The 20,879-nt window shown below is 33.3% G+C and overlaps 1 protein-coding gene across 10 annotated transcripts in view; it reads right to left on the minus strand.

Annotated features, from left to right (window-relative positions):
- The window catches only part of LOC114330194 (adenylate cyclase type 5), a 1,795,244-nt gene that overhangs the window by 536,071 nt on the left and 1,238,294 nt on the right, over positions 1 to 20,879 (minus strand). For all 10 annotated transcript variants that reach the window (XM_050641848.1, XM_050641851.1, XM_050641852.1 and 7 more), the window contains one exon: positions 5,697 to 5,818. In XM_050641848.1, coding sequence (XP_050497805.1) covers positions 5,697 to 5,818 — 122 coding nt within the window. The remainder of the gene's footprint in view (positions 1 to 5,696; positions 5,819 to 20,879) is intronic.

A 20,879-nucleotide genomic window follows, 5' to 3' on the forward strand; every position in this document is an offset into this window, starting at 1 on the left:
CGAATTATTTAAAAAATTAATTTTTCTATTTTAGTATTTTACATAATACCAGCAGAAAAAAAGCTCATTCTGGCGCCCCCCAAACAGGGGCGCCCGCCTGGGCGCCCGCCAGGGGCATCCCTTGCAGGCCCGTTATCGCCGGCCCTGAGCGAGGGTCCGCACTCGACTACTGTAAGGTTAAGAATTATTGGCATACTTAAGTTTATGTCACTAATGGACACTAAGTTTGATACTGAAATAAAAAATTCATAAATTAACAGTAGCTGCGATTACTCTTAACCTCGACTTGAACAGACAGAGAATATTACAAATAATAAATTGGTACAGGTATCACATAATATAAGTTTGGTAGACCAGCCTGTATAATCTTTAGGTATCACAAAGGTCTAAGGATTTTATTAGTAAACAATAACGATAAAATCAAATACGCAAATCTTCAATACTTTTAGCCAAGCCGCACACCAAAGAAACATGAAACGAAAAACATGAAACATGAAACGAAAAACATGTTTCATGAAAAGAAAACACTGCTAAAAAAATCTCAAAGTCCGCCTACTAATGAAACGAGTGTGATTCATGCTCATGACACATTTTTATTTTCGGAGAGTCTCATAAATGGCCGGATATATATTTGTTTAGCAGTGGTTTATTTCCATGAAACGTAATTTACGTTTCATGTTTCTTTGATGTGCGGCCGGGCTTAGGGTTTATGAAAACACAATAAATTCTCTAAAGTTGTGTCCAATACAATTCGACGTTAAAATAACGATATTTTGCCTAATGCAAAACTTCACGTTTATAGATGTTTACCTTTTTAATTTCGTGACCAGACATCTCGTAACGCGACAATTCGTAACCGGACAAGTGGTAACGGACAACTCGTAACGGCGAGAGTTCGTAACAGCGACACTTTGTAACGGCGACAGTTCGTAATTATACAAATTCGTAACGGACAATTCGTAACGTGAAAATTGAAGTATTCTGTTTTTTTGTTAACGCGGAAATTAACTGAGTTATAATTGAAATTATGTTTATCAATTTAATGAATATATTACTTAAATACATACAAACTTTTAACAATATTTTTAAAAGTTTATCCCTTTTATTTTTCCTTAAATTTGCATACGCGTATACAAAGGATTAATGAAGCTATTCGTGAAATATTTAAGCCGACAACCGTCTTTAAACATTCGCAACTTTCTACGTAAATAAAGATTTTTGTAAAGGAAAGATTATAATTATCGCTTATTCTAATAAATCTTGTGATTGGTTATAGCGTTGGGGTATTCAATCAACGGTTATAGTTGATAAGAGGGATTCCTTTAAATACTTCAATACTTAGTTTAAATACTTTTCTTATATTCTGAAACACGAAATATGAAATGCCTTAAAAATGTTTATCCTGATACTGAATATTATTATATTTGACTAAATTGATAAACATAATATCATTTATAGGGCAGTCAATGAATTTATTTGGCTAAGAATTCCATCCTACTACATCTATTTACTTGATATTTTCACAGTAAGTAGAGCACAGCTCAAGAAACAAAGTCTACCCTATGCAGATCTGTGCTTTTATCTAGGGGGTGGTTCCCACCCCTTCTCATGGGTGAAAATTTTTTGGTTAAAATGACCACGGAAGTACCTAGCGAACCCAATTCTAAGCAAAAACAGATCTATATATTTCTTTGAAAACTCAATAGTTTTTGAGTTATTCGTGGTTGAAAATTGGCCGTCTCCATTGAAAAATGACACCTTTTCGGACGGTTATTTCCAAAAACCTTAAAAACTATGGATCTAACGAAAAAAACTGTATAAAATATTTTGGTAGCTTATAAAAAACAAAGAGATTTGTTGCTTCATAAATCTTTTAGTTATAATACAAAAAGAGATATGATAGGTGAGAAGAGTTTTTTGTTTGGTGCATACTCAAATCGGTGTATTCAACTTGAAATAAAAGAGAAACGGTCGATTTTAGGTGTATAATTCTACCAATACCTTTTGTAGTGCTTGAAAGTACCTTTAAAAGGGGCGATATTAAATGTCGATGACATTCAAACTAAGCGAGATATGCTGCAAAAAGATAGATGACTAATGTATTTTAAGAAAAAATCAGAAGTATGTATGTATATTAAAATGTCACAAGTTTGGGGCTATTGTAATAACATTGCAATGGACTTTATTCAAGTGCAATAAAAATGTAATTATGTACTGTATGCTTTATGTATATAATAATATTAACAAGATTAAAATAAAACTAGAATCAGTTTAACATTGACTTACATCGGATATTGTAGATAATATAATGGTTTAGGATGAACGAAAAAAACTAGTGATTTTCATCTGTCTTGCTGATGTATCTCGTTTTGTTGCTGCCAAGTCTCGCCATCTCTGTAGCATCATAACATCGACAGCTCTGGCTTCCTCTTGTCGCTCGACGTATTTTATCGCAGCTTCAAAAATTTTTACTCCTTCTTTGTGTGAAACTTTTTGTGGCTTAACAGTCTCTGATTCTTCGATGTCTTTAACACCTTCACTATTAACAACCGTAACAATTTCTTCATCGGTTATTTCATATTGTTCATCCCTTGAAAACCACTCTCCAACATCACCCAAAGACGCATCCTCACATCCAGGTATAAGTTTCACTGAGGGCAATATATTTTCCTGAACTTCATCCAAAGTGTTGTCAGCAGTTTCTTCATCCTCACACAATAGCTTATCCCAGGACTTAGTAATTGTTTGTGCCCCAACCTTATCCCACGCACTTGAGATCCAGTAGGAAACATCTTTCAAGTTAATGGCTTTCAATATAGGGATTAAGTCTCGGCCATCGTTCATTTCTTCTATCATGGTCGATAGAAATATTCTCCGATAGTTTCTTTTCAGCGTCTCCAAAACACCCTGGTCCATAGGTTGACAGATAACTGTGACATTCGGAGGGAGGAACATGGCCTTTATATCCCCGTCTTTTAGTTCACTTTCATCAGGATGAGTCGGCGCATTATCTAACAGTAAAACTGCTTTTCTTGGTAAATTATTGTCTTTTAGAAACTTCTCTGTTGATGGTACGAAATCCGTGAAGAACCAATCTTTAAAAATGTCACTGCTCATCCACGCACTTTTCTGATTGCAATATTTCACTAGTAGAGCATGTCTTGAAATTCCCTTATATGCTCTGGGGTTCTTTGCCTTTCCAATCATTGTGAGTTCCATCTTATGGTTTGACGTGGCATTGCTACATGCTAAAATGGTTACTCGCTCTTTGCTGCGTTTATAGCCAGGAGCTGCTGATTCACTTTTAACTGCAAGACTCTTAGTGGGTAACATTTTATAATTAAGGCCTGTTTCATCGCAATTAAATATTTGATCACGTGTTAAATTTTTAGCCTTAATAAATGCTTGAAACGATGTCTTAAATGTAGCCATTCCTTCAAAGTTTGATGATAATTTCTCACCACAAATAGATAGCTGACGAATCCCGTACCGCTTCTTCCAACGATCTAGCCAGCCGACACTTGCTGTAAAATCTGCCTCGCCCTCTTGAAGTTGCTTTTGAAAGTGCAATGCCTTTTCTTTTAAGATAGTACAAATGTACAAAGCCTCGCTAGTTTTTTCGCAATCACTTTTTTTCATGGATTTTCTGTCTTTCAAGTCGATTTCAGTGACTCGTGAAGAACACCATTTTTCCAATTCTGATCGGTTTTCCTCCAATCTCCAAAAGCACGACGACCAACACCATATGCATCAGTCACTCTCTGCAGTGTTTCCCCTTTATCAAGCCTTTTTAAAGCATTTAGTTTGTCTTGCATTGATAAGACAATCTTTTTCCTTTTTTGTTTCTCCATAACCACGATCGATTGATAGCAAAGAGTAAACACTTACTAAAGCGTAGGAAACTCAAAACGGTAAAGCGAATAAATAACCTACTGTGCACGAACTCACAGAAAGGAACAATAGTTGATTCTACCAAAGCGTACTAACTAGCAAATAAAGTAATAAAGTTAAAAGACAGGGTATTGTATGACTGGTCTGGGGCGGGGGAGGTAAATCATCTATTTCGTTTGGTAGCCTGATACCAAATTCCTACTGTACAGTAAATTATACTAAATTAATTTTTTTTGTATAAATGGTGCGGCGGATAAAACGGAACGGCGGATAACCGAAGGGCGGATAACCGAGACTCTATTGTATATTAAAATGCATAAATTTCCTTCTACAATACTTTTTATGATAGTGTTATTTCTATGTCCAAAAAGTTGGACGGGTTTAAAATGAATGGTTTTTGAAAAAAATAAGATTAAATTATAGAGCGCATTTTTAAATTTTCTTAATAATCTTCCTTTTTCTCCATTTAACTGGAAAATTATAAGAGATAGGAAAAAAGATACCACACAAAAATGTAGGGTTTTGTAGGTCAAACATTTTTTCATTAGTGTATCTCTTAACCTTTTCAAGTTACATGTAGGAAAAGAAAGATTTTTAAGAAAATTTAAAAATGCGCTCTATAAATTGATATTTTTTTTCAAAAACCATTCATTTTAAACTCGTCCAACATTTTGAACATAGAAATAACACTATAATAAAATGTATTGTAGAAGTAAAATGATGCATTAAAATTCTGGTGGATGAGGGGTTAAAATACTTCTCATTTTTTCTTAAAATACCTTAGTCATCAATTTTTTTTGCAGCATATCTCGCTTAGTTTATATGTAATCGACCTTTAATATTACTCATTTTAAAGGTCTTTTTAAGAAATACAAAAGGTATTGGGAGCATTATACACCTAAAATCGACCGTTTCTCTGTTATTTCAAGTTGAATACACCGATTTGAGCATGCACCAAAAAAAAACTATTTTCACCTACCATATCCCTTTTTGTATTATAACTAGAAAATTTATGGCAGAACTAATCTCTGTTTTTCAATAAGCTACAAAAATGTTTTATATTTATATAGTGTATTTAGTTAGATGTATAGTTTTTAAGGTATTCGCAAAAAACCGTTCGAAAAGGAGTTATGTTTCAATGAAAGTGGCCAATTTTCAACCACGAATAACTCAGAAAGTATTGAGTTTTCAAAAAAATATAGAACAGTATTTGCTTAGAACTAGGTTCTCTAGCCACTTCCGTGATTATTTTAATCAAGAAATTTTCCACCCCCGAGAAGGGGTGGGAACCATCCCCAAGATAAAAGCACACATCGTCATAAGGTAGACTTTTAAACAAGAGATAAGTAGAGGCTATTCCCAAAATTTCATTAAAATCAATGCAGTAGGATAGAATTTGGAGGTAATATCCTATTCTTGTTCCCATTGACTGGCGTATTATAATAGTACCTAATAACAGTTAGTTTCCACGTTAACAAAAATAAACAGAATAATTCAATTTGGACGTTACTAATTGTCCGTTACGAATTTGTATAGTTACGAACTGTCGCCGTTACGAACTGTCGCTGATACGAATTGTCCGTTACCAATTGTCCGGTTACGAACTGTCGCGTTACGAGATGTCATGGAACCTTTAATTTAGTGGTAACAAAATGAAGAATAGAAAACTAGATTGTGTCGCATTAGTTTATTATTTCCAGAACCAAGTATCTATTCCCAATTAATTTAATCATAATATAAACGAGAAACAAAATCAGATGAAATAGCCACCCTATTCCGAATGATATAATCGTTAATTGGCTTACCTGACATTTTCGTGCTTTTGTATGTAAATTTTATGAAACTGTTCCTGTTTTGGCTGTCCAGCGATATCAGCTTTCATTTCCATTGCAACGTGACGTGGCAAAACTGACAGCAGCAAACGTTCCTAAAACAAAACATGTATATTGTACATTTGAAAATGACACTTTGCGAAGTTAAAATTTTAACATTTCTGTAGCAATCAAAATAATATCAAGTAGGTAATGAAATTCTGTTTAGACTTTAAAGCTTTGAAAAATGTAAAGCGTTGAAAATGTAGTGATTTATAAAAAGGTCCAAAATGCAATATGACTTAAAAAATTATATGCAATATGCAATATTTTATGAAAAAGATTTTATAGGCGAGGAAATTAAGTACTAGGTACACCAATAAAACCACCTAAACTTTTTAAAGTAAGATGGTTCGTAATGAAACCTTCTGCATGCGATTCGGGGGAGTTTCAGGAAAAAAGTTGACCTATTTACATGAGGGACAAATGAAAATTGCAATATTGTAGGCGGAAAATGCATTTTTCAAAGTGCACATCCAAACGTTTAACAAATAAAAATTTGCAACTCGGAAAATAGTCGTGGACATAAATTCAATTTGCATACTCGGGGGGTTTTTGAGGTCGCTAAACAGAAATCGTGTCGGCGTATACCCGGTATCTACGTCGCCTCCTGGAGTTTCATGGAAATTCGTTATGAAAATAGTTGAAATTTATTATATCCTGGAGGTTTTTGAAAATTCGTTGTAAAAGTTATTGAAATTTATTATGTAGAGGTTTTGAGATCGCTGAACACGAATATTGCATCGAAGATGATTTACCAAGTACAGTGTGAACCTTGAGTATATGATTAAAACTCTCACTAACCTCAAAAACCCCGGAATAGCAAGTTTCAACCAATTTTTTTACGACTTCCATAAAATTTCCGGAGACGACGTAGATAGTAGATACAGGATACCAGTTACTTCATACAGTATGTTCGAAGCAATATTCGTTTTCAACAACCTCAAAACCCTCGGAATAATAAACTACAACGATTTTAATAATGAATTTCCATAAAACTCAATGAGATGCCGTACATGCCGGACATCAGGTATATCTTAGAGCTTCGCTGACCCGGTATTTGTATTCAGCGGCCTCAAAGACTACAAGATTAGAAATTTCAACTATTTTCATAACGCATTATCATAAAACTCAAGGAGATGACGTACATACCGGGCACCAGGTATCGCGTACAGCATCGCTACAGCAATATTTGTGTTCAGCGACTTCAAAAACCTCAAAATGTTTAGGTGGGCAGTATAAGGCAGATATTGTTATTGGGCCGTGTGCTTCCTCAATTGTTAAGCTGGTTGCTTGCAGGTAGTCTTTGTTATATTTTTCCATTTCGGAGTGTTTAATAGAATCACCTATAATCATGGCGCTTCCACCGTGAGCTCTACCGTCTGGGTGATTTGTATAATACAACTTGTAGTTGGGAATCCGCATGTAGTGTTTTTCTGTAAAGTGTGTCTCAGAAATTAATAATATATCAATATTTTGATTAAGTATGAATGTTTTGAGTTCTTTAGCCCGTTGATAAAGGCCATTTGCGTTCCAGACTACTATTTTATATTTAAGTTGTGAAGCCATTAAGCAATCTTATTGATGACAGTAGTAAGCAAATTGAGCATTGTGCCCATTTGCTCCATGAGTTTTTGCATCATTTCTTCCAGCTTGGCTAAGTTGTTATTAGGTTGGTTAGGTCCTGGTATTGTTTGGTTGTTATAGCTACACTGTGGTTGATTTTTGTTGACTATTTGAGCATAGGTTAAATCAGGTTGTATTTGTTGAGTATTATTTGTTTGGATATGCGGTTGCATGATTCTTTTCTCTCTTAGTGTAGGATATAGCTTCTGCTGTAGTTGAATGTGAACTTGGCATCCTCTATAGTTAGCCGGGTGGTCACAGGTCCAAAAGTGAGTCAAAAATTGTTTAAAGGTTTTTTTTTGTTTTTTTCCTAAATTTATTTTTTTTTTGCATCGAACAAAGTTTTTTTAGATTTTGTGGATCATTTCAAACAGAAAAGGTCTTTCGTGACTTTTCTCTGAAGTTGACAGTTTTTGACATATAAGCGATTAAAAATTTAAAAATTGCTAAATCGGCCAATTTAACCTTAAAAAACTATGTGAAAAACTGAAAATTTCAATGTTGTCAAAGTAGGTAAATATTCTTTAAATATCGATTCATAAAATCCCGAAGAGGTTTTTGCAATACAATATCGACAACCCTTTCGTTTTTTAATTGCTAATCAAGCGGACACGACACTATTTTCAACCGTTGCATGTATGTAATATGCCTAAATATATGTATTTTTATTAAATTTGCAAATTTACAATCTGCTATTAAAAGCTATTAGTAAATGTGAGTATTGCAAATACATGAGAGGAGAAGTTATTCACGGATAACACTCCCAATACTAACACTAACAAATTAAATTAATGTTTGATTATAATTTGAAAGTAAAAAAAATGAAAATTAAAATTAAAGTTGAAATTAAAGAATACAATCCTGTTGGCCAATATCTTTCCAATCTTCGTCTGACTTCTGGTTGGAGATGTAGTTGTCTTGCTTCCTCGTTGGGGTGGGCTGGCAGATGTTCTGAATAATTTCTTGTTAGTCTGCTGATTTCGTCTTCAACGAACGGTATACCAGAGTCGTCATGCAGTGTTTTGTTACTAACGTACCACGGGTCGTTGAAAATCATTCTGAGTATTTTGGATTGGATTCTCTGAATAATTTTGGTATTAGAAGGTTTGGCACAGCACCATAATTGCACTCCATATGTCCATAATATAGGCTTTATTATGCACTTATACAAGAGAAGTTTATTATCTGTAGATAACTGCGATTTTCGGCCTATTAGCCAATTCATTTGACGTATTTTCATGTTGATTTCGATTTTTTTTGCCAAGATGTATGCTTTCCAAGTGAGCTTTTGGTCAAGTGTCATTCCCAGGTATTTGACTTCTGTTTTTACTGGTAGTAATATGTTGTTCAGTGTGATTCTCGGACATATGATGTTAATGTTGGTGAATGTGATTTGATTAGACTTAGTATGGTTAACTTTGATTTTCCATCTATTCATCCAGTCTTGTAGTAGACTCAGGTGTATTTGAAGGTTTCCTGATGCTACTTGGGGGTTATCATCGATAGATATTATGGCGGTGTCGTCTGCGAACATGGCTACTGTGGTCGTATTTGTTGTTGGGATATCAGCAGTGTATATGAGGTACAGAAGGGGACCCAGGACACTTCCTTGAGGGACACCGGATTTTATGGGATATTAATGAAAGGTTTCTGTAAGGAATCTGACTTGAAAGTGACGTTCTGTGAGGTATGATTTTAAGAGTAGATAGTGAGGAGTGGGAAAGGATGACTTAAGTTTATACAGGAGGCCGTCATGCCAAACACCGTCGAAGGCTTGTTCTATATCAAGGAAGGCAGCAGTTCAAATTTTTTTTTCTTCGAGGCATACATTAATGTTTTTAACAATCCTATGACATTGTTGTAAAGTTGAATGATATTCGCGGAAACCAAACTGGTGTGTTGGAATCACTGAATTAATTTCGATGTCTTCTGAGATTCTTTGGAGCAGAAGTCTTTCTAAGATTTTTGACGTTATTGGAAGTAAGCTGATTGGTCTATATGAGGTAGTAATATTTGCTGGTTTATTTGGTTTATTAATCATAATTATTTGTGCGAATTTCCAATTAATCGGGTAGTAGGCTAATCTTATAATACTATTATATATCATTGTTAGTAAGACAATTGTTTTTCTGGGTAATTTTTTTTAATATTAACCCGGTGATCATGTCAAAGCCTGGTGCTTTGTATTTACTGCATCTAGAAATTTGTTCTTTCAAATTATTAGGAGTAAAGCATTTGATTGGTAGCATTATTGGGCATGGAGTGTCTAAGAAGTTTTTAACTTGTTCTTCGTTATTATTTTTATTAAGTTCATGTGCACTAAAAACGTGTGCGTGATGTTCAGCAAAGATTGATGCCTTTTGTTGTTCAGTTTTTCCCCAGCTCCCATCGGCTTTCCTTAGAGGTGGTGTGTGCTGTGTAGGCCTCTTGAATAATTTCGTTGCTTTCCAGATGCTGTGGTCTTCTGTTGATAGGCTGTTAATGAATAGTTCAAATGTATTTTTCCTAGCGTCTTGTAGAGCAGTTTTAAGTTGCCGTGTTAATCTATTCTATTTATTTTTATAGGATTGCGACTTCTTTGCCATATGCGCCTGGCTCTTCTTTTTTGTGCAACAAGACGTTTTATATAAACGGGTATGTTGGTGTCACTTGGTTCTTTGTCATTCTGAGGGGGTGTAGCTAATTCAGCGGCTGCGTGTATCGTTTGGGTTAGATGAAGCACAGCATTATCGATATCGTCTGGTTGCTTTAATCTTATATTTAAATTTATATTTTCATTCATGTAAGACTTGAATACATGCCAGTTGGTCTTTGATGTTGTCAACTTAGGGATATTAGGACGTTTTATAATTTGCGTAGATAGTGTGGCAATTATGGGGGTATAATAATAATATCGTATGGCATTTTTGCCGGGGAGATCCTTTCGGATAGTTCCGGCGCCATTTACATTTTTAACCCTGTTTTAAGTAACTAGTGCCGATGTACACTAGCCCAGGGGGACCGACGGCTTTACGTGCTCTCCGAGGCACGGTGAGACGGCTCGTGTCATTATTGGAAATGAAAATGGTTTGTCTTTGGCAGGGCTCGAACCCACGTGCACTGGCGTATGAGGCCAGCGTTTATGCCGTTACTCCACGGCCGCTCACTATTATGGGGGTATGGTCAGTGGACAGATCCCAGGATGGTTGTATGTCAAAATAATTTAAGGCCATGCTATGAAGAATAAAGAAGTCTAACAGATCTGGGGTTCTATTTGGATCTGTTGGCCAATAGGTAGGTTGCCCTGTAGATAAGTAAGAGCTGTTTGTGTTAGCTATGGCTTGTCTAAGATTTTTTCCCTTTGTCGTACATAGCCTCGACCCCCAGTCTGTATGCTTGGCATTCCAGTCACCTCCAATTAAGAATTTTTTTGATAGATGTTTAAAGAAGTCTTCATATTCTGCTGTGGTGATTTGGTGATATTATGCCTTGGAGGGCTGTACATTGTCGCAATGTTAAAGTACCATGGTTGAGGGCTGATACAGATTACTGCAGCTTGTATTTTTTCTGTCTGATACATTGTTTCCTCATAGTGTGGTATGGTGTTCCGTACAATAATAGCAGCGCCACCGTGTGCTGTTCCATCAGGGTGGTTGGTGTTGTAAATAGAATAATGCGGGATCTTGAACATCGTTCTGTCAGTGAAGTAGGTTTCCGATACGAGTACAACATCAATGTTGTTATATTGAAGAAAGTTAATAACTTCTGTTTTATGGTTGCCAAGGCCGTTGGCATTCCATTGTGCAATTCGTAGTGACTTAATTTCCATTACTGAATTTATTTATTACTGTGGAAAGCATGTTTAAGATAACACTATTTTGATTTATTAGTTGCGAAAACATAGCTTTGAATTCGTTAAAGAAACTCTTCATCATATCTCCAATGTCGCTGTTTGTATTACTTGCATGTGCGTAAATATAAGTGCGGAAAAATATTCTCATTCAATTTTTTTCTACCATCTTGCTTGAAAAGGTCTCCTTTTAACAAATTTTCATGTTACCTGTATCAAAAGGCTGTCGAAAAATTTTTTTAAATGCTTTTTTTTTTCTTAAAACTATTTTTTTGCATTGGACAAATATTTTTTAGATCTTTGGGATCATTTCAAATAGAAAAGATTCCAAGGGACTTTTCTCTAAATATGATAGTTTTCGAGATATAAGCGATTAAAAATTTAAAAATTGAAAAATCGTCCATTTTAACCCTCAAAAAATGCGAAAAACCAACAATTTCAATGTTATCAAGGTACGTAGATATTTTATGATCATCGATTGATGAAATCCCGAAGAGCTTTTTGCAATACAGTATCGAAAACCCCTTTGTATTTTAATTGCTAATCAAGCGGACGCGACACTATTTTCAACCGTTGCATGTAGATGTAATCGGAAAACATTTTCTATTTGGAATGATACAAAAAACCTAAAAAATATTTGTCCGATGCAAAAAAATTAGTTTTAGGAAAAAACAAAAGAAAACGTTTAAAAAATTTTTGACAGCCTTTTGATACAGGCAACATGAAAATTTGTTAAATGGAGACCTTTTCAAGCAAGATGGTGGAAAAATTTTAATGAGAATATTTTTCCGCACATATATTTACGCCTATTACATACATGCAACGGTTGAAAATAGTGTCGCCCCGCTTGATTAGCAATTAAAAAACAAAAGGGTTGTCGATATTGTATTGTAAAAACCTCTTTAGACTAGGGCGGATCTCTGAAAAAAAGTCTATTTTTGGATGTGCGAGGTGGCATTCGGATTTTTGCTGATAAAGTTAGGTGACAGCTTCGATAATAATAATTTACTTATGCTCCTCCTTAAATATGCCCGCAACATTAACAAAAAATTTAAAATATATAAAAATTTCGAAAAACATCGATTTTTTCTATTTTCTTTGCTTATAACTTTAAAACGATTCATTTTGGAAAAAAGTCGTGGGAAAGTAAAATAAAGATAATTGAATTTTGTATCATATTCGTCCGGTTAAGAATGTCTTAAATTATTCAACTTTCTGCAAAATAGCAATAAATACAATAGAAGTTTGCTAATTTTTTTACATACAAATAGGCGCTCTACCTATCTAATGCACTTTACATAACTAAAATTGCATTATATAGGCGGCCTCAACACTGTTTTTTAAAATTATAAACAATTTTTTGGTTTATAAACAAATACAGTGAGGATGTTTGACTTGGAATAAATTCATTTTTCAGTTATTTATCAAATAAACATTTTTCTGTTTTAGGACAACTGTAAAATGTATTTCGAATTAAATAAATTATAGACTTTCCTCTTTTTGTCTCAATTAATTAAAAAAAAATTTCGACACCCTGCTTAAATATATATGTTAATCTCTATATTAATGAATAGATAATTGAACAACTTTTCGAATAAGCTAGCACACGACCCCTATTCTCATTTAAAAAAAATCATCGATTACGTCATCACACCGAGATGGATGAGGTCACTAGTATGATATATATGCCATAAAATTATAATTTAAATATAAAAATCGACCTGTTTCGGGATTTACCTCCACAGTCGCCCGTTCTCGAGAAAATGAATTTATTCCAACTCAAACGTCCTCACTATATTTGTTTATAAGCCAAAAAATTGTTTATAATTTTAAAACAGTGCTGAGGCCGCTTAAATAATCCGATTTTAATTTTGTAAAGTGTATTAGATAAGTAAAGCGCCTATTGATATGTAAAAAAATTAGCAAACTTCTAAATGGTCTACTTTTTGTTCTGAAAGTTTTTAAAAAATTTTAACTTTTTTAAAAGAATTTAGATGGCAAAATTATTATGCAAAATCTATTATACCGATTTTAATGAAATTCGGTGAACGGATTAAGTATGTTGTAAGAATTTTCTAAGCGACTTACGAAGGTTATAAGTGCAACTAAAGTGGTTGAAAAACATTGAAAAAAACAGGCTTATTTTGCCCCCTTATTTTATATTATTTGCTATTTTGCAGAAAGGGTAATAATTTAATACATTTTAAACCAGTCGTATATTATGCAAAATTCAATTATCTTTATTTTATTTTTCTACGACTTTGTTCCAAAATGAACTGTTTTAAAGTTATAAGCAATGAAAGTTGAAAAAAATCGATGTTCTTCGAAATTTTTAAATATTTTAATTTTTTTATTAATGTTCCGGGTATATTTGAGAAGGAGCGTAAGTCAATTATTATTACTGAAGTTGTCACTTAATTTTATCTGCAAAAATCCAAATGCCACCTCTCACATTCACCTCAAAACAGATCCTCCCTGGCTCGCTATTCTGGACATCACTCGCAATTAGCGCGTATACGTAAGTTGCGAAGGATAAGGATTGATTTGCGAACATTTCCTAAAAATGGTATTCTTGACCACCGTTCGCAGGAACCTGCGACCGTTCGCATTGTTGACGTCTAAATACATTTAGCAACACTGTAAATATCTAAAACGTCTATCTTCACTGCTGTGCTGTAGGAATTCAGAATAGGGTTAGGGAAAGTTAGGGTTCCTTAGGGTTCGATTATTTATTTATCGTTTTTGTTACACGTGGTTACACGACGTTACACAGTTAAATATTGTTTATATTGGTATTTTGAAAAAGGAAATAACATCAGATAAAGCAAAACGAACAACCAATGCCAAACGAGAAAAAAAATTATTGCTGGAATTTATGAAAAAAATCCTAATTTGCTAAGTGCAAAATTTTCAAATGCTTTTACTCAAAAGAAATTTTCTTCTTAAAAATGACTTTAACTTTACCTGGAAAATTAAAAAATGTATTTGGTATTAATGAATGAATAAAATTATATAACAACTTCCCAAGTAGCAATTTTTCGACGCATTGGTTGTCAGTACAAACAAATGCACTGTCTACAACGTTGCCCGAGAGCATTTCCAGTTGTTTCGACCAACGTCCCCTACCCCGACTGACATTACGATGTTACAACCTGTAGTTATACCACAGTTATACGGGCAACTAATTTATTACCATTGTGACAACTATATATCACAGTTCAGTTTTTTCAACAATCGGAACGACTTAAAAATGTTATAATGCTAAACTAATTTACGCCCTGGCCGACTCTGTAGTTGAGTAGTTGTCTGTGTCACGTCACGACCCTGTGTTGTTCTAGAGGTGTGACACTTTTGCGGCAACTTCCAGAGGAGAAAAAGAATTTACTTTATAACTTTATTTTTCTCTTATTACTATATACTTTATTTTGATGGAAATTTTCGATTTATTTAACAACCTGTTTATTTGTTTTTTTAATAGCTGGTTTCCATTCCATTGTTTTATCAGTAGATTTGAGATTTGATAACCTTTTGGTAGACAGGGTTGCCAGGTCAGTTTTTACTCTTTCAGTAGTTTTGTTTTCACAAAATCAATAGATTCTTTTTAGGCCATGTAAATACAGTAATACAGTGATATGCACATCCGTCCTAAATGTCCCAAGAGGAATTCCACAAAATTGGAAACCTAATTATTCCAAACCACCAACTGGTAATTACCATTTTTTAGCTAAAATCTACTAAATCAAAAACTAAAATATACTTAAGGATTTTCGGGATATATTTGGGATTTTTTATAATAAAAACAACAGCTAACTTAAGGGGATAGGCGCAAAATGTCGTCTGTTAAAATGTTCAATGTATTTTAAATGTTTTCATTTTTTGCGAATCCTTAGAAAATTAATAAGTATTTTTGAAAAATTTAAACGCACAAAGAAAGATTACGTTATTACCGAGGACTGAAAGTCCCTGAAAACTTCTATAATGTTTATTTTAATACGTTACAGGGATGAAAAAAAAGAAAAAATTTAGTGTGACATTTAATTCCAAATATCTCGTTCAGAAGAAACGTTTCGGTTTTTCTAAATAATGCATCTTTCATTCTGCGTTTGAAATTTTCAAAAATACTTACTATGGTTTCCTGATGATTCGAAAAAAATGGATCAAATTCTGTTGAAATATACCAAAAATGTACTAAAAAATATTGCCTACTAGAATTTTTTAAAAAATATCAAAAATCTACCAAAAAAGTAGAAATATACTAAATGTGGCAACACTGTTAATGAGAATGATACACTTTTGACACTGGTCACATGACCTCTGTCTCCCAATAAGAGGGTGCGTTCTAAAATGGTTTTGATAGTCGGCGCGGCCGTGTTTGGTTGGCGATTGGACTTCTAAGTTGTCTTATCCGTCTAAGATTGGCAATAAGGTATTTTTTTAGTAATATTGGTAATATTGTTTAATGCGCCATTTTGGTTTTACTTGAGATTTTTGGGATGTAAAGAAAATGAAAACACAGAATATAAAAAATGCAGGCATTTTCTGATACCTTTAAAAGCACCATCAATACATTAAATTTATACAGAACATCTTTAACATAAATTTTGACTTTTATATTAAAATTTCATTTTTTAAATTTGCATATTTTTTATTAAAAATGTCATAAAAAAGGGAGCGCGTGTGTTTTTTAAAGGTGAAATATCCATATTTGACGGTAATCTGAGATGCGTTTATAAATTTCACATCAGGTAATAAGTCCTTTATGTATTTATATAAATTTAAATACCCAATACGATGTCAAAACAGTTTACTTTTTGGTTTTCGCATTCACCATACAGGTGTTAAAAATATAGGTAAAAAACATAACTAGTCTGACTCCTTGAGCAACCATTGCACGCGCAGGTGCTTTTTATAGTCGCTTCAGTTGTCTTATGCAACGTTTACGAAACGATGTTGCTTAAACAGGAGGTTCCCTTGGCGACGTCAAGACAACTCAAAAATCGTCCACCAAATCAGTGCAGAATAGGGTCGTCTTCTAGGCAATAACAACGTTGTAAGAAAACGTTGCCACGCGGTAGACAACGTTGTCGCGTGGACAAATTGCTACTTGGGTTATCGCACCAATTATTATTCTACATAAAATCACAGCAACAATTAAATATATTATAATACAATTTCCAAATTTCATTTAAAAATAAACATAAAACGTTACAATCTTCACTTGCGAAGACGATGCAAATGATTACAAGCACACGTAGCGAGTTTGGAACGTTCGCAAGAATACGAAAAACTCTATTTCGTTTACATCGTTCAATCTTGCGAATGACATTTGTACTTACGAGTGGTCAAAAATAGCGCCCCTGGTCTACTTCGGGATTTCATGAATCTGAATTTGTTTAAAGAATATCTACCTACCTTGTCAACATTGAAATTTGAAATTTTCAGTTTTTCACATAGTTTATGAGGGTTAAAAATTGCCCATTTCGCAATTTTAAAATTTTTAATCGCTTATAATATGTCAAAAAACATAACTTTTAGATAAAAGTCACCAAAGGCCTTTTCTATTTGAAATGACCAAAAAAAAATAAAAAAAATTTGTTCGATGTAAAAAAAATAATTTTATTAAAAAACAAAAAAAAAGTCTAAAAAATTTTTGACCCACTTTTGGACTTGACAACATGCAAATTTGTTAAAAGGGGTCCTTTTTGAGTAAAAATGTGCTAAAAATCTGAATCAGTATATTTTCCTAGCGGACGCGTAGTGGCTTTCTGGACTATGAGTAAAATTCTTTATCTTAATGTTGTTCTGAAGCTATTTCCTTGTGGCATTTTTATGATTAATTATTTATATGGGAAATAAGCCACAATTAAAATGAAAAAAATTATTTTATTAACGTTTCGACGCCCAAATCGGGTGCCGTTGTCAAAATACAAAATATTACTATTCTTTATCTTGTGCACTTTCATTTCATTTAATTTTACAGCATTTTACTTATAACATAATTATAATGTTTGTGCCTACAAAATCTCAATGTTCTTATTTTATTTGGTCTTAAAAATGTCATTAAATTACCAAACATTATTTTAAAATTAACATATAGCACTCTCTTTGAATTCATTCCGTTTAGTTCAAAATCATAATTTTGTTAGAAAGCAAAATATATACAAAAGAAACTTCAAAATAAATCGAATTTTTATATCTTTAAGATCGTGTAGAGCAAGGATCAACATGTTAATTTGAGCAGCAATAAACTTATCCATCTTTATCAAATTTAGTCTGAAAACCTTTAGAGCCGCTTGAGAAATTCCTGAGGGCATGGAAACTGGCTCGTGGGGCCGATTTCTATGCCCGATATCCTTGTAGATTCTAAACATAGCAAAGGGTCTATCCTGCACCTGTTGAGAAAATTTATTGTTGTGAAAGGGACCTAAGCAAACAAAGGACTTCGTAACTTCTATACGATATGCATAAACTGATTGAAGAGAAAGGATAAAATTAAATTCTTGTGTTTTAACATTGTTTTAGTGAACTTTGATAAAAAAAAATGAGAATGATTTTAAGATTAAAGACAATATAAAAAAATTACATTTTGCTTACGACCAATATAAAATATGCGGTTCCATATGCGGTATGCCAATATAGAAGATTATTTCATTCATAGGAGATTCTGACCAATAGAAAGCTAGAGAAATAAAAATTACAGCGATAATTTTTTGATGATTTTAACTTCCAATCGTATAGTAAGATATTTGATCACGTGTTTAATTATGTCCAATCAGATTAAAATTAAACTGAGGATTATCTACTGTAGAAAATTACCGATAGAATTTTTTAAGTAGGTTGTTTCTGTTTAATGGCAACCAGTTTCCTAGTTTTGACAAATGTCACATTTAAGAAAATATCCATAATATACGTATTAAAAAATAATCTTACGAATATCACACGACAATAAGAATAAATATGAAAATAATGCTTCATTTTTACTCAAATTTGTTGTCATTGGGCAATAGCCACTCGAGCCCTGCGGGCTCTCGTGTCTATTGACAGACAAAAAATTTTCGAAAAACTGTCGCATTATTTTCAATTTATTCTCACTCTTTTGTGATAGTATTCATTTGACTCTCGACCTGTAAACATCGATACGAATTAGGTGAAAGTATATAGTGTGATAGGAAACGGGCTCCGGCCTCGTTTTTTACCGTCATTATCGTGTATTAAGTGGATATACTATTTATCCATAATATACGTATTAAAAAATAATCTTACGAATATCACACGACAATAAGAATAAATATGAAAATAATGCTTCATTTTTACTCAAATTTGTTGTCATTGGGCAATAGCCACTCGAGCCCTGCGGGCTCTCGTGTCTATTGACAGACAAAAAATTTTCGAAAAACTGTCGCATTATTTTCAATTTATTCTCACTCTTTTGTGATAGTATTCATTTGACTCTCGACCTGTAAACATCGATACGAATTAGGCGAAAGTATATAGTGTGATAGGAAACGGGCTCCGGCCTCGTTTTTTACCGTCATTATCGTGTATTAAGTGGATATACTATTTATAAACTATTTAAAAATTAAAATATTCGGATTTAACTGTTAAAATGAGTGCTCCACCAGATTTATCGGTGAGTGTTCCTTTTTATATTGCTACTGTAAATGGTCAACCTATACATGTTCAATATCAGCAACAGCAAATTCAACCAGAATGCCCAAATGTCCTTTTTCCACAAAATTTACAACCAAATTCAACAAAAATTTTAAACAACACACCAACAACTATATATTATGTTCCTAACGAAGTAGTATCACAATCTTCCTCAAACTGTCAATATAATCCTACAATAAATCCCACATTAGCTACACCTCAAAATAAAGCTTCCGATTCTATTGAGATGACACAAACATTATAAAGTGAAGAATCTTCAGGGGAAATCAGCGACATTGAGTCATCGGACATCCACGAATGGCAAACTGTACAACATAATAAAAAAAAACGTAAAATAAATCCCCCGACACCAACAGAAAACGAAGACACAGTAGTAACCAGAAATAAATTCCCAGTTCTACAAAATTATAATGAAAAAGACAACAATAACAGTACAGAAAATACCAACGAAACTCCAGCAGTCTCGAAACCCCCACCAATTTTTATATATGGTGTCACTGACTACAATAAAATGGTTAATAACCTATCGGAAGTAACAACGGCAGACACATACTATTGCACAGCATTACAGAACCAAACAATAAAATGAAATTCCCGAGACTGTGAAACATACCGAAAACTGGTAAGACATTTAAACAGTAAAAAAATTGTGCATCATACATACCAAATGAAAGAGAATAGAGCATACAGAGTTGTAATTCGTAATCTACATCATACAGTGCCCATTAATATCATAAAAAGTGAAATAGAAAACATGGACATTTAGTACGCAACATTGTAAATATAAAACACAGAGTAAGTAAGGACCCTCTAATGATGTTCTACGTCGATATAGAACCTAATCAAAATAATAAAAAAATATATGAAATTCAATTTATAAACAACGCGAACATAGTTGTCGAGCCACCGTATAAAAAGAATAATATTGTCCAGTGCACTAGATGCCGATTGTATGGACACTCTAAGACATACTGAAATAGACCTTATCACTGTGTCAAATGTGGAGGCAACCATATGTCAGCCGATTGTAAAAAACCTAGGGACACACCTGCCATATGCGCTCTATGCAATGGAGCACACACTGCAAATTACAAAGGATGCACGGTATATAAAGAGTTAATTAGCAGTAAAAACAGGGCAAGAGTAGTATCATCGCACACTGCAGCGAACAATCAATTGCAATATACCAATAACTAGAGCTCGGGAAATATGCAAAATGCATATTAAGTGCATATTTGCATATTTTGGATAAATTGTATAAATGCATATGCATTTATTAAAAGTGCATATTTTCAGATATATCGCAATATTGACAAACATCTGAGGACATAAGTAATGCAATGTAGCGAGGTATCTGTGTTAACTCTAGATGGGTAACATGGTCAAATTCTGTAAATTTCCTAACCGATAATTTTGAGGGAATTGTGCTCTAAAAAAATATGCGGTTATTAAAAAACGTTATTAAAAAGTATTTTGGCACATATTCAAACCATTTTTGTAAATATTGCTGAATCAATTACTAAATTAGAAAAGCAAAATATTTCATTAGACGAAAGTATTCAAATTACCTATTCATTAGATGAAAAGCCTAAATGCCTTGGGGAAACCAACAAAGGATGTCTATCAAAAATTCTGCACGGTCTTAAAGAAAAATGAGGAATATCAAAAAATAATTCAAATAAAAATATTATTAAGGGGAAAGGCGCAAAATGTCGCCTGTCAAAATTTTCAATGTGTTTTAAATGTATTTATTTTTTTCGAATCCAGAGAAAACTGATAAGTATTTTTGGAAAATTGAAACGCAGAATGGAAGATTACCTTATTACCGAAGGACTAAAGTTCCTTAGAATAAAAAAAAGTTTCTTTTGAAGGAAATATTTGCAACTAAAAATCACACTAAATTTTCTCTTTTATTTTCACCCCTGTAACTTATTTAAAATAAACATTATAAAAGCATTCAGGAACTTTCTGGCTTGAGTAATAATGTAATC

This window comes from Diabrotica virgifera, chromosome 1 (assembly GCF_917563875.1).
Source record: "Diabrotica virgifera virgifera chromosome 1, PGI_DIABVI_V3a".
In the NCBI taxonomy this organism is placed as follows: domain Eukaryota; kingdom Metazoa; phylum Arthropoda; class Insecta; order Coleoptera; family Chrysomelidae; genus Diabrotica; species Diabrotica virgifera.